The sequence below is a fragment of the Syngnathus acus genome, chromosome 9, assembly GCF_901709675.1.
Source record: "Syngnathus acus chromosome 9, fSynAcu1.2, whole genome shotgun sequence".
Classification (NCBI taxonomy): Eukaryota; Metazoa; Chordata; class Actinopteri; order Syngnathiformes; family Syngnathidae; genus Syngnathus; species Syngnathus acus.
In genome coordinates this window covers 9,441,719-9,456,892 of record NC_051094.1, presented here as the reverse complement: position 1 = coordinate 9,456,892, position 15,174 = coordinate 9,441,719, and the positions used below count along the sequence as shown (strand labels likewise).

Here is a 15,174-nt window from a genome sequence, read left to right as displayed (position 1 = left end):
TGTAACAGAGAACGATTTGAATCGGTAAATTGCTTACCAAATCAAAACTTTACATTTTTAAATGGTTGCTTCATTGTCCTATGAATCAAGAGATTCATACAGAATCGTTCTTTCAGGGATTTACATTTCTGATGATTTATTGTTTCTTTGAATTTAATTAAGTTGGATTGTTTGGTCTTTGGAGAGCTTTTAAATGTTGCATATTAAAAAACATGAGAAACTCTGTGCCATGTTAAATATCATAATTCTACCGAATCGAACAGAGTTGAATCGTTACATTTTTTTACATATGAGCTTGTCGGTTTATTAGTATTATTAGCTTAGCTTTAGAGGTGTGTACAGTATCTGCCTATGTGACAAACACTTGGCAAGTTGTTGAAAAAACAGAGCCTGTTTTGAGTCAAATACGCACAGTGTGTGCCTCCAAGAAGGAAGTGGAGCAGTGTGCTGGAGGACATTTGGCAAAAATAAGCTTCAAAGTAAAAAGCAGGTTCTTGGCCATCGAGTTGGTATCGCAGAACTTCCATGAGGATTCTTATCGTACTTTCCTTTCCTTTCCTTTCCTTTCCTTTCCTTTCCTTTCCTTTCCTTTCCTTTCCTTTCCTTTCCTTTCCAAATCTACAGGTTGCTAGGTGGATTTCCCTTTGGAGCCACTCTCTCCATAACAACAGTGGCACTGATACACTGCAGAGATGAGGCTTTAATAAATGTGTCAGATGGTTTTCATTTCTGTCTCACAGTTCTGAGACTCTGGGTTTGAGTCCAACATCCTCCCCTATTCCAAAAACATGAAATATTTGTAAGAGAGAAAAGATCAGACATGTACATATACATATTGCTGATATTTTATGATATTTGTTTGGTTTATTAGCTCATTTTGTTGTCATCTAAAAGTAATTGAAAGTAATCAAATTACATTTATTTATTGTGACAGGAATTGAATTGCCTTACAATCTACATTTATGCCATGAACCAAGTAACTGTATTGGAATACATTAAATATTGTATTGGAAAACTGTAATACATATATATATATAATGTATAGAGTTAGAGAAATAAGTTTACAACATAATAACATGTAATAGTTTTGCGCAATCTGCAAGTTCTGCATTTGTTTGCTTTGTTGTTTTTTAGTCTCCATGCTGCGTTGTATGTGGTAATGTATTTGTATGTTTAACTGCATCTTGCAGTTGCATCGCGTCTCTTGCATCTGTTGCAAGAAGCCACAACTTGTGTAAAACACCTTGAGCATAAATATACAAACAGCAAGGCCACATGCTACTGTAGGTCAATGCATCCGCCCTTGGATGTAATACATCTGTCCATGTCTCTCATTCTTGTATCTCTTGCAACCCCCCCCCCCCCCCCCCCCCCCTTCTCTCACACACGGTTGTATTTGTAAAACAGATTAGTTACCATAGATGTTAGCTCCAAGCAATTATTGGTTTGAAAAGGCTTCCCTTTTCACGGCTTCTCCTATTACTTTTTGAGCTCTTTATTTTTAGAAAACGACATACTCGTTGAACGAGTCCAATATTTTGCAAATTACCTAACAGTGTATTGTAGTTTCAAAAGAATTGCATCTTCAAAAATTGCTGCACGTTTCCACATCCAATGTGGCAACGAAGTCGATGTACGTTGCAGTACCCAGAGCGGCATACATTTACGTATAGATTCTCTACTGCTCTGCATGGCGTTCACAAGTTCTATAGAAAGGGGAACTTCCTGGAACAAAATTGATGTTTTCAAAACAAAAGCGCGGGGTGAAATGTGCAGCCAATTTCAAGGTGTACATTGCACATTCTATCTTTTATTTTGAAATTAAATTTGAGCACAACCTCTGCGTGACTAGATGTGATCCTTACAAAATGCATGACTTATCGTTTCCACCGGCCGGTCACGGTCGCATCCTATTATGAAAACAAGTTTTACCTTTAGCGTCAAACCAAACAGTCAGTTTATTTCTCAGGTCGTGAATATTACAATTAATTACCGGACAATAAATTATAATCATCAGAGCAGCGATAGAAGCCGCCGGTGAGTCGACCATGAGTGACGAGAAAACGAGAGCTTTGTTAACCTCAGATGTTCAAGTGACCTCCGGAGAGACAGATGTAGCGAGACCGACATGGAGCGGGCGACTGGAGTTCATTCTGGCCACAGTGGGTTACGCGGTCGGGCTTGGCAATGTCTGGAGGTTCCCCTACCTGTGCTACAGCAGCGGCGGAGGTACAGCATGTCTGATGATGTCATAGTTGTCTAATTTTTCCATACGTTGAAAAGTTTTTCATAACTGTTGGAAGAAATGTGTCATTCTTGATTTTATGTTGTGTTTGTTCACCTTCATCATAGACTTTAAAGTATTTGCACATGGCAGAGCCACAACAAAGATGTATTTTGTCATAATGTGTACTTCACTCAGGGATCGAAACCTATTTTAGCTGTTCAGGATGTACTTTCAGTCGACCAAATCCATACTAAAAATAGGGGACCCGTTTTCATTTTCGTTTATTTAAAGACAATATTATACTAGAATTGAGTAAAAACATGCAACGCAGAAAAGTGTTGTTTTAGTTGAGTTAAATATTATAGTATTGTTTTTTAATCTTTCCGTCACTTGCTCAGTACATATGAATATTATTTAAATCTAAAGTCAACTGTAGAATATGCCCACCCTCCCCCATTTTTATTTTTATTTTATTAGAACAGTATATGTGCAAAATATTATGTAAATATCAAAATAAATAATGTAAGGAATAATTTAATAAATAATAATAATAATAATAACAATAATCATAATAAATATTACTAATACTACTACAAATAATAAATATTAATGTAATAAATGTCATAAATGACAAAAATAAAACCCTGCGCAACATGCAGGCTGCACTCGCATTCAATTTTTATGCCAATTAGGGGCCACGAAATATCATGTGGACCACAAATGGACCCTGGGCAGAATTTGAGACCTCCACAGAAATGAGACCTCCCCAGAAATGCTAATTGTTTTCAAACTCAATAGGGCTCTTTCTTATGTTTGCAGATGCAGTTAGTCAATCAAGTGTGAATGCCTTTCAAGCCAGGTTAAAAAAATATCTTCCCCTCTTATCTATGATTGAGGACTTGTGTTGTATATTTTTTGTATCATATTTCTAGTCAGCTACTTTTTATTTCTTTACTTTTGTTTCAAACGTATTAATAGATTATTATTTTTTTAAATGTTGCATTAAGGAACACCGAGTTGGCATAAAAAAAGGAATGACAATGAAAAAAAGGTCGTTAGGCATTAATTTAGATAATTCACACCGTCTGAAGTATCAGCCTTAATTCCCCCCCCCTCTTCTTTCCCATTGATCCAGGAGCTTTTTTGATCCCCTATTTCATCATGTTATTCTTGTGTGGCATCCCTCTGCTTCTCATGGAGTTTGTTATTGGCCAGTTCACTCATCTCGGGCCAGTGCACGCCCTAGCTAAAGTCTGTCCTCTCTTAAAAGGTGAGTCACCTGTTTGGTTTTCGTTTTTCTCAATGTTAAGATCTATCTAAACATTTACTACACTGCTTATAATGTGACCCAAATCCTTTGCTGTCACCACACAATGACAATGTTGTTGGGAGGTGACATTGGGATTGGGTTGCAATCATGAAGTATCATGTTCAGTAGCTGACCAATGCTCAAGAGCTGCAAGTCATTTATTTCTTCAGCCCTTCTTTGAAGGCATGTGCTGTTGTGTTGAATTTAGTTTGCTCATTGAGTTTGAGTCAATGTGTTAGTTTGGGTCATCTTCCAGTGTAAATGTCAACTTTTGTGGAAAAACAGTCCTTTCTAGGTACAAAGCGTCCACATTGTAATACCTTTACCAACTACTTTTTTTTTTTAAATCAGTTTTCCTGTTTTAAATATGAGTCTAGCCCTGTCCAAATACTCGCACTTCCTCTCTTGTGACCCACAATCGCACGTTCCCATTGAAGGTTTCAAGTAGTTATGGTGTCCAAATTCTCAGAAGTGCGCCGTTGCCCCGCCCCTTCCTCACCCTTGTTCCACACTTGGGCTGAGATCGTGCGAAGGCCCTTCAGGGGAAGTACATTAACTACAATTCATTGCAGATATGAATAAAATAATGAGAAACTGGCAACGTTTGGTAACATTTCTGAGCAGATTCATTGGAAGGGAACCAGTCCTTCTGGATGATGTGGAGCAAATAATCAACACTCAGACTCATGCGACAGTTGAGCTCACTCTGAAGTGGATGCAATTTTTGAATTCCTTCGCAAATTCCAAACGACCAAAGTTGGTTTCTCAGCTGATGATTTAGTAAATCGATTGACGCCAGAGAGTCACAGGCCACAGACCTTCAAGGCCGACCAAATTCTTGTCGGCCTGCTCCCCAAACATCCGTTATTGTGCCCTTTCCCCTGGATGCAGAGTGTGGTCTGGATGCTGGCATCCGTATCAGTCCTTACCCGTCCTTCCAAGGGTCCAAGACTGCTATGCCAAGGACGTCTCCACAACAACGAGACGATAAGAATGGCCAGGCAGCTGCGGACGCTCTGATACCCACCCACTTGCATGATATACACGTGCATACACAATCTTACTTTTGTTTGACTCATTTCCCCTGCATCAAAATCTGTGCTGCGGATGCGTATGCCTGTTTTAGAGCTGCTGGTTAGCCTGGTTTTGGCACTTCCCCACATCCACCAGCCCAACCGTCCTGAGTTACTAGATACTACATGTAGTCTTGTCATATATTTTTCTTCCAGACTCAAATTATCCACCTCCAAAGAAATTAGTTTGAGCACTTTGTGACTTTCTGTCTATGAAAAGTGCCATACAAATAAAGTCATTTCCTTGTTCAGCACGTACATCCCCAACAGGAAGTGCCACAGCCAAACGAGTCCTCAGTGCAACAAATCGAGTAAAGAACACAAAACATGCATGCAATAATAATAATAATAATAATAATAATAATAATAAATCAAACAAATATAATTTGGCAGTTAAATTATTTCTTGGCTTTACTTTTACTTACATAACTTGCAGTGTCCAAATTCTGCAGTTTTCTCACGCTTGTTCGCTACGCTGTCAAACACTTTGTGCACTTCTACTATTTGTACGCTTCAGTGAGGACCGTAAGGTGTCGTGCGAGAATTTGGACAGGGCCTTTGTTTCCCTTATGGAAAAATGCAAATGTGTTCTATTGCTGGTATTTGCATTTTGAAAGAGTTTCATGGACAGGTGAATCCTTAATCACAAGGTGCTGCAGATTGGCAGTAATGTGTCTCTTTTGCTCACAGTTTACTTGACTTACTGTTAGTGCTGTTTAGCTAATTTTTATGTAGCAAAACCACCAGACTGGAAAACTTACTTACTGAAACATCCATATGTTTCAGTTACTGCATGGCTCAGTGGTAGTGACAGCCCATTCACGACATTTAATTTGGATTTAACACTCAGCGGTTAGCACAGAAGAAAATAAGGCTATTTCACTACATACAATTTAAATGGGACATTCTATGAGTAAATATTTTTTTGGTTGGGTTCCTGGAGTGCCCGCTGAGCCGACAAGTGTGAAAATACATTGATTTCTAGTTTCCTTGAATGAAGTCCTTTTATTTCTATATTAAATTGTTCTATCACGTTGATGGATGAGAACTTGCCTGACCAAGGTTAATTTCACGCAGTTTATTGACCTCAATTTGATTCAAAAACTGAAAATAATGTACAGTATGAAATCATGTTCCAGATGAATGATAGTACTGCACTTTCTAAGTTCCAAGCTATCGCAAATTTACACTGACTTGTGAAACAGTCTTGTCAAATAGCGCAACACACAAGAGCTCAGCCATCAACAAGTTGCCCAAATTCTTTGCATTTAAATTGTGCTGTCTTTACTGTTCTAACTGGTTTCTCTCCATAGTTTCTCTTTAAAGACAGAGATTATCTACCCGATCAAATCAGGGACCCCCCCTCACTTGTTTTCTCACTCCTTTCTCCCGCGTTAATGCTCTGTGATAAACAAGGGCCAGACAACAGGTAGTTTTTTTTCTGTACACTCTTGAATGATTTCCACATGAAACTGTGAAATGTGCCATTTTGTTCCCTCCCGAATTACTAAATCAATGGAAATTCTCAGATCAGTACCCATACGTGGCATGTCAGTGCCACTTGAACGATGTGTCTCCTGCCGGGGTAATAAAATGACCAAAAAAGACAAGTAAAGCAGCACTTGCTGAAGGTTTTTCCGTGTACTTTTGGTTTGATGCACTGGTGGGAGATTCCGGTATGTACACTGCATGCTGGTTTTCTTATCGGCAAAAAAGGAATCATGGAAGTCAATCCTAGTTTTGGCTAATGTAGCTTCATATTTGAGCACTAGTACCTATTTGTTTCTGTATGTGTATATATGAGGCCAGGAGAAAAAAAATGTAAATGCTTTTCCATCATTTAATGTTACCTACAACAGATTTTGCCCAACAATTTTCCTTAAATTAAAATTAATAATGCATTCGATCTTTTTATAACATAAATCAAGACAAATTCAGCCACAAGAAATGGTATAGTAAAGTAATGATGTCGAAAATTGTTCTCTTGCGTACTGAAATTTGAGATTTTTAGGCAGACATTGATGACTCCGAATGGCAGATTTTTTTTTTTCACCTTCTGTAATGCTTGAAAAAAACTTTGTCTCTAAGGTATGCAGGGCCAGGCCTTCATGTAACATCCTTGGCTTGGTTTGATTCATTGGAGTAAAATAGCGGTTGCGTTGGATTGCTGAGTCATGTAACAGCGCCCGAGGCGCTAGTTTTTCTGACAAACAACAACAAATAGCTTGTGTAAGCAAAAATATATAAACATATGTCATAACAGCGGAATGTTGCTCAATATTCATGTAAGAGTAAAAGGTAGGTTGCATTAAAACCTCTCTGAGAAGTAGTTACACAAGTAAGGGTAAGAGAGCCTGCCCCTGACCACTTTCCTCCATTTACACATTTCAACTGCGTTTTTGGAAAAGATAGCAGGGCATGGATGTTTTTCTTCGTAAGATAACGCTTCTGTCCTGCCACGCCAGCCTTATCTCAGACATACTGAATGAAGCTGACCTGAGATTATTGTCACACGTAGTAAACGGCCAGTACTTCTTGCATATCTCATTCTTGCAATGCTGCTGTCGGCTGCAGTTCGCAGTTTCTCTGCCCAGTGTTCTTCTCGTCTTTTCCTCTGTTTTTTTGGGGGTGGGTGATAAATTCTTAGTTATGCCACTGTTGTATCTTATTTTCTCCACTTGATAGTGACTTTTTACACTTTTTGTTTCTTGGTATATGTTTTAGATCAGTCTACTGTCTGATAGCTTTGAACCGTTGTGTGTGTGTGGCGATTTCCCAATTGACACGAGTTTGAATTTCATTCATTTCAAACACAGTCACAGAGCCAGTTAAAAGTTTTGCACACTGGCAACCCCATTACCTCATTGGTTTTCACGTCACCTTTCAAGATGATTTCATTTTTTTTCAGTCGAGCTGTAAAGTCACATTAATGTTAGGAAAAGCTTTGAAATTATTTTTACCTGGTCTCATCTTATAAATGGAACAACAAAAGCCTAACCTTTGAAAAAACAAGAGTGTGTAGACTTTTTACATCCACTGTGGTACATTGGAGACTGAAACAGGCGTATGTCTCTCCCCGTGATGTATGACAACATCTTTTTTTACCGCAGGTGTTGGCCTTGCCACAGTAGTCATATCCTACATCTTCTGCACCTACTACAATGTGCTCATGAGCTGGGCCCTTTTCTATTTGTTCCACTCCTTTGGAGCACCACCTCCCTGGAGGACTTGCAACAACAGCTGGAATGTCTTTGAGAACTGTTCCAGTGGATTTCCCGGCAATGCCACTGATCTGCAGTCAGCGAGCCAACAGTTCTTTGAGTGAGAAGTGTTCATTTTCTATTGTTTGGATTTTTACCAACAGTGCTTCACATTTTATGTCACGGCCGTACTCTAAAATGGAAAGAAAACATTGTATTCTTTCAATTCTACAAACAGCATTCCGCAATATAGGCATCAAAGACATTTTGGGGAATATTATTTAATTGTGCCAATCTATTAGAAATTGAAAACAAACATCAAAATCACATGTTCATAAACATCCACACCCTTTTCACCTTTGTGAGTAATTACAGTCTTAGGTAAGTCTTAGAATCACATTCCATTTCCAGTTGATACATGTAACTTTCATTCATGCTCAAAGCACTGCCAGTTTGGATGGGGTGCGTCGGGGTACAGCCCTTTTCCAGGTATCTCCAGAGACATTCAATCACATTCAAGTCTTGGCTCTGGTTGGTTGGTGCCACTCTAGGAAATTTACAGAGTTAGCCTCAAGCCAGCCCCCCCCCCTTTTTTATTTTTTTTATCCAGGTTGTGTATTTTTCCACCGTACTTAGGTTCGATGTCCCGCAGGAAGATAAACCTTTGTTCCAGTCTGAAATTAAGAGAGCGCCAAAGCGGCTTTTGACCCAAAATATCAGTGTATATTTTTGCATCTACCTTTCCCGCAATCCTTTTTTTTTCCTTCCCCACACAAACCCTCTCAGTCTCTGCCACTTGAAAACACTCCCACGCTTTACTGTTGTGATGGTATAGGCCAGCTGATGAGTGGTGCAAGGGTCACTCCCTACCAAAGAGTTCATTCCCAGTTTACACAATCGGTACTAAAAGTTTTCCAAGGACAGCTGATGAAGTTCTTTGGCTCATTAGAACATTCAAAGCAGCAGAATTTCTTTCACACCCTACCACAGAACTTTACCTTCGGACAATAACGTGCATTGATAGCTGTAAACCTGATAGACAGGTGTGCACATTGACAAACCAGCAGACACAGAGACCGCTTCTTCCCCCAGGCTGTTGCTCTGATGAACTCACACCACTCTTAGAGTCTCAGAGTTATTACTGTGCAATAACATCCTGCTCTCTACACCTTTTTTGAATTGTCTACACTGTTTGTACTATGTGTCCTCTCTGCATCCATTGCAGCCTGGTCATCCTGGAAGAGGGACCCTCCCATCTGTGTTCTCTCCTCAAGGTTTCTCATTTCCCCTAGCTGGAGTTTTGAGTTTTTCCTTGCCCTCTTGGGAGTTTAAGATCAGGGGATGTTTGAGAATATTTGGCATTTTTCACATGTCCTGAGTGTTGTTAGTCACCTAAATGTTGAACAGAGGCTGTGATTTACCGAAGTCAAATTCCTTGTTTGGCACGCTCAAACATGGCGAAAAAAAACTCTTGAATCTTGAATGTGTCGAATTTTGAGGAAAGTTCAGACCTTTGTGGACAAACGCTTTAACAACCAAATCCAGAAAATAGGAAGCACTATGAATTCTGCTAAGCCCCTCATTTATACAACCCAAAATGTACATTATGTACATTTCACTTGGGATGTAAACTGATTTCTTTTGGCCTCTATGGTGTGGACTAATTAGCCCGCTGGGATCGTTTTTAACGATGGTTCATAGAGGGACAACAATGGGCTCCCACTGTTCTTATTGCTATTGTACATAAATGAAATATTGAATCATTTGTATTTTTACCAGTCATCGGCTTCTGGAGAAAACCAGCGGCATTGAAAATGTTGGTGGTCTTCAGTGGGAACTCTTCGGGTATCTCCTACTTGCCTGGATAATTGTCTATTTATGCATCTTTAAAGGAGTCAAGTCAACTGGCAAGGTCAGGACATGCAAGATATGTTTGTTGATAAGATAATTCTAAATCTTTAAAATCTTAACATGGAAACATTTTTTGATGCATCTCCTATTGATTCCATCCTACAGGTTGTTTATTTCACAGCTTCGTTTCCGTACTTCATCTTGTTTGCCCTGCTCATTAACAATATGCAGCTACCTGGTGCCAAGGAGGGTGTCCAGTACTTTGTGACTCCTGTCTGGCGAAAACTTTTTGAAGTGAAGGTGAAATATTCCGTAAACAAATTTGACTGTTGACTGTTTTACAGTGTTTATTTTTATTTATTTAAATTTTGTGTAAATGACATTCTCTCCGTAACCTGGCTGTAACCTGCAAATATTTTTGCGGGATAAACCAAGTAGGCAAATCCATCAATAATCTTTGGAAATAATAACATTGTTTGTACAAATAGTGTTTGGAAAGGGGGAAAACGGTGGGGGATGTAGAGCTGGCAAGATTCAAAGTTCAATATTACCATCATAACACATTTCTGGACAGTTGATTGATAAAATAATGACAAACACATTGGGTTCAAAAGTTTTTTTGATTAATTCATTTGTCACCAAAGCATCGCACATACACTAATGTGAAGGAATCAGGGCAGTTGAAATCTTATGTTTATCCAGGCAAATTAAGTAAGACTATTTATGTTTTTGTTGATTTGTCTGTTATCTTTGTTTTCCATGGCCTCACACACAGGTTTGGGTTAACGCAGCAGTCCAAGTATTCAATTCACTGGGAATTGCTTTTGGTTCAATGATTTCCCTGGCAAGTTACAACAAGTTCAACAACAACATTGTCAGGCAAGATGTCATGTTTTTTCATCAAATTTTTTTTTTTTTTTGTGTGTCCCCAAATATAGTATCGGTAAATGGTCTATTTAATATTACGTGTGTTTTTTTTCTATTGTAATCATTTGTAAAACTTTGTTTAGCCGAAAGAAATTGTCTTACATTTATTTATTTATTTACTTACACGTTTAATTGTGTATTTATTTCCCTTCTTCTCTTCCAGAGATGCTTTGATTGTATCGTTCATCAACTCATTCACAAGCATTCTGGCTGGCTTTGTGATCTTCTCAGCTATTGGCTACATGGCACACATACATAATCTCCCTGTGGACAACATATCAACAGATGGTAGGACACAAAGATTCATGACTGAACAAATCACCTTTTGTGTCTTGAAAAACTTATTTCAATCCGTTTAGCGCATCTGCCTCACAGTTCTGATGTTGTGGTAGGTTAATTGATGGCTCAAAATTGTCCTTGGTCCTAGTATGTGCCTGCCATGAGACCGACTATCGAGCGGTTCAACCCGCCTCTTGCCTGAAGCCAGTTGGGATAGGCTACAGCGTGTATGAAAAGCGATTAAGCACAACTTGGAAAAGATTTTATCTTTGGTATTTTCCCGTGAATAGTGCAAACATAAAGACATTATTGTTAGCCAAGTATGTGGGTTTTTTTTTTCTACTGTTACACATGACAGTGCCTGCATAATATTGTAAAATCCAACCCGAGATTACTAAATTATGAATGAATTATTGCTTTTCACACACTAGTTAGGAAATAAATGGTGCATAAATTTGACTGGCAGAAGATAAAGACATACACAGTTTGGTTGACTAGATTTGTAAATTTATTATTGATAACCCCTAAAACAAAGGTGACCATAGAGGTGCTTTAATCCTACAAATCTTTGACTAGATTAGGAAAAGCCTGGTCTGGAATAGTCTAGAAATTATACTGTCTATATTATTATTGTAATTAGAATCATGTTAAATTGTATGTATACCCCACAGAACATCACAGATGAATACCTATAGAAAGAAAATAACAACTAAATTGAAAAAAAAATGATGGTGTAAATTTTAAATGATTAAATGTCATAGTCTGACTTTCCTTTTTTAGGTCCTGGTCTAGTGTTTGTCGTTTACCCTGAAGCCCTCTCCACTATGCCCGCCTTTCAGCTGTGGGCTCCTCTCTTCTTCTTCATGCTGCTCTGTCTTGGTCTGGACAGTCAGGTCTGACCTGATAATTGCTCACTTAACACTTTCATTGTGATTTATGACTAGCAGCACATAATACCACGATTTTTAGTTGAGGAATTTTATACTTATGATTTGGCATGACTTCCAGAGGCCTGTACATGACTCAGTCACTCATCAAAAGTCAGTTTGCAAGATGATTGTCCAACACAAGAAGACAATGTTTCCTTTCTGCTACAGTTTGCCACAGTTGAGGTGGCTTTGACATTCATCAAAGATGAATTTAGAGCCCAAATTCTGCAAGTTTTCAAGAGGGAAGAGCTGCTAGCCCTGGTCATCTGTGTTGTCAGTTTTCTTCTTGGACTTCCACACGTTACTCAGGTACTGTCGTTGAGCCGTGCCCTTTGTCCAATTTCTTACCTCTTCAACTGCCATGCTCTAAATGACCGGTAACTTTTTCTTTTCTTTTCTCAGGGAGGTATTTATGTATTTCAACTGATGGACCACTACACTGCTGTGGTGTCCCTCATGTTCTTGGCTTTCTTTGAGGTTATAGCAGTCTGCTGTTTTTTTGGTATGATCGTCACTTTGTGTTGTACTGTGAATGTCAAATTGCAGGACTGTTCAGGGAGGCACATTAAATTGATGGCTTGTGATTTATCTAATTAGAAATTGTCATATTCCATTAGGGGGCCACCGCATCTCATATATGATGGAGAAGATGCTAGGAAAGTCTGCGAACATCTACTTTCGCATTTGCTGGATGTTTATCTGTCCTCTGCTGGTGCTGGTGAGGTTCAAATATGCCGTTAACGGCAAGAGAAGCTTTAAATGGCCACCTGCACTGCACACATAACCTGATGTTTTCCCATTTGTAGTGCATCCTGGTCTCCAGTATCATCCAGTACGTTCCTGTTCAATATGGGACGTACCGTTACCCATTGTGGGCTGACTGGGTGGGTTGGTGCGTCTCACTGCTCTCTCTGATATGGATTCCCATTGGAGCCATTCACGAGATCTGTAACAACAAAGGCTCTTTTCTCTCGGTGAGTAGGACATCATGACTGTGCAAAATAGTTGTGCACCTCACCTCTATTCGGCTGTTGTTCTGACAGTTATCTCTTTTTGGTTGCACGTCACCCTCTAAACTTGTTCCGTAACTCTTTTACTGATGAATTTCTTTTCAACGGCTGCTACACATTAACTTGTTCATTTTCATGTTTCATGTTCAGTTGTTTATCTTCTATAAATCATCACTGTCTACATATTTAATTTAATGGGAATTATTACTTTAAGTATTTATTCACTTGTTTATATTGTGGTGGACCTTAGGCAGTCATGAATAAAGACGTGTTCCCTACTTCTGCCACAATATTAGCTTCAGTCATATATTGATGCTCCAACTTTGAGAGCCACAAGGCCAAATACTATTTCGTCTATTTTATGAACTGTTTTCGACACATAGCATCCTGTACATAGATAACAAGATTTCAGTTGTTATTTCTACAATTTGTTGCCTTTGACCGAAGCTGTACTGTATTTCATGTCACAAGCTTTTTAATGTGAAACACTGCCCTCTACAGAGCTAAATTGGAACAGCTATAAATATTACTGTACTTTTACTTTGTAGTTGAATTTGCATATTGCCGGCAATCATTTCAGGGTAAACCCCACCCCGTCCCCAAAGTCAGTTCGGATAGGCTCCAGCTAACCCGCAGTTATAGATATTTCATTCTTTTTTTTTTTATGAAATCTTTCCCTTTCTTCTTTTTAGAGATTGAAAACAGCTCTAACTACCACAGTCGAGCTGGATGTTGAGGATTCTCTGCCTGAAAAACAAAACCTTGGCAACCCAGTGGGTGAAACATCAGTAGACCTTCTCAACACAACACTTTGATATAGTAGGTTTTATAGAACAAAAACGTAACTGATCCAGCATTTTATTTGAACTGTGCATAAAATACATTGTTTTATTGCAATCATTATCCAAGAAATCATTAGGGATCAAGTTTTTAACTCCACGCATATTCTGAAATGTATAATGCAATACAAAAACCAAATAATCAAATAACCTAAATATCCCTGTCGTGTATCAAACACAGTAGGAATGTGTTCAAATTATATGCAGGAGGCTGTGGCCATGTGAATTGTATATGAACATGAAAGCCAAATTGCGAGCGATGATTCAACCCAAACACATGAACTGAAACTGAATGAATGTACTCTACTTGCAAAGCTTTAAACAGATGAACAAAATTCTGAAATTATATAATATTATTGTTTCACAACAATTCTAAATATATGTATTGTTTGATTCCATAGTTTTTTTTTTGGTATTTTTAATGCATTTTTTAGATTGCACTTCTTTTTGTCATAAATAAAGTACAAATGCAAAAAAAAAAAAAAAGGCCACACACCTATTTTAGAGATGGGAAATAAAAACAAACAACTACGATGTTATGGTTACATAAGTGTAGACAGACTCTCAACTAACTTGTTTAACTTATAACTTGGGATGTGGCTGATTCCAGAAAGACGCAGTTCTGTTAAAGCTCACATTAATGTGAGCCAGCACTGCTGTCACCATTTAAAGTGCCTCCGATTAACCAAAAATGAAGTTCTAGCAGGCTTTTCCTGACATTTTTGTAGTTACACCACGTGGTGAAATGTGTTACAGTCTGAAATGTCTCATCCAAAATTCCAAAAGGTTTGTTCGGCACAATTTCCACAAACAACAACATTACTGTTAGCACATAACCTTCAGACACCTACTGGAAAGCACAAACATGTCAGGAAAAGGTTACGAGAACATCTGTTGATTTTCTGAGATAATCAACATTATCTCAGATGTTAACTTTATTTCTCTGAATGTTTTTTCCCCCCCATTTAGTTGTACAATAATGTATCTTGTTCTATTTCTTATTTGATTGTTTTACATCACAAAAACCTGGCATATGTCAACTTTTTATATCTACTGTATGTGTGTAATGTGTCCGATACATTATATCGCTGTGCTTATAAGTTTGCATATACCCAAGTGGAATTTGAAAGGTATTGGCAATGAGAAAAATGCTGACTGGGACCACTGCCTTATTTTCGTTGTTAAATGATTATGCTATTTTGAAATGCCTTATAGTTGAATTTAAATCCCATTTAACGGGGAAATAAATGTTAACTTATTACCATACTTGTAAGTATTGGTTAACAAATAACTTGAAACCTGTGGCAAATTGCACTTTGTTGACCCCACCAAAGACAAAAGTGATATCCCAATTAACTGATACTACCATGTTGGCTGTAGGGTTTTTTTTTTTTTTGGCCTTCACACCCTGTAATCACATGCTTGGTAAATGGGCCCCGTCAGAATTAGATTATCATGATATGCTTCATGTTAGAGTTGTATTTCCATTATTTATGCAATTGTTGATTTTGATTTACAATTTGATTGGAT

General features: G+C 38.3%; 1 protein-coding gene across 1 annotated transcript; it reads left to right on the top strand.

Annotated features, from left to right (window-relative positions):
• Nucleotides 1-1,392: 1,392 nt before the first annotated feature.
• On the top strand, nt 1,393-13,864 carry si:ch211-225b11.1 (uncharacterized protein LOC561694 homolog). The gene is made up of 13 exons (XM_037258674.1): nt 1,393-2,229; nt 3,363-3,497; nt 7,720-7,930; nt 9,589-9,721; nt 9,826-9,960; nt 10,436-10,539; nt 10,751-10,875; nt 11,647-11,759; nt 11,964-12,104; nt 12,198-12,297; nt 12,413-12,513; nt 12,602-12,769; nt 13,498-13,864. Exons 1-13 carry the CDS (start codon nt 2,049-2,051, stop codon nt 13,618-13,620), a joined length of 1,770 nt encoding a protein of 589 aa, XP_037114569.1. The 5' UTR covers nt 1,393-2,048; the 3' UTR covers nt 13,621-13,864.
• Nucleotides 13,865-15,174: the final 1,310 nt, after the last annotated feature.

Bases quoted from the DNA above. Each gene is read 5' to 3' on its own strand.
- si:ch211-225b11.1 (XM_037258674.1), top strand. From the start codon at position 2,049: ATGAGTGACGAGAAAACGAGAGCTTTGTTAACCTCAGATGTTCAAGTG. The intron at 9,961-10,435 runs GTGAAATATTCC...CCTCACACACAG, and splicing joins GAAAACTTTTTGAAGTGAAG to GTTTGGGTTAACGCAGCAGT. The intron at 12,514-12,601 runs GTGAGGTTCAAA...TCCCATTTGTAG, and splicing joins TCTGTCCTCTGCTGGTGCTG to TGCATCCTGGTCTCCAGTAT.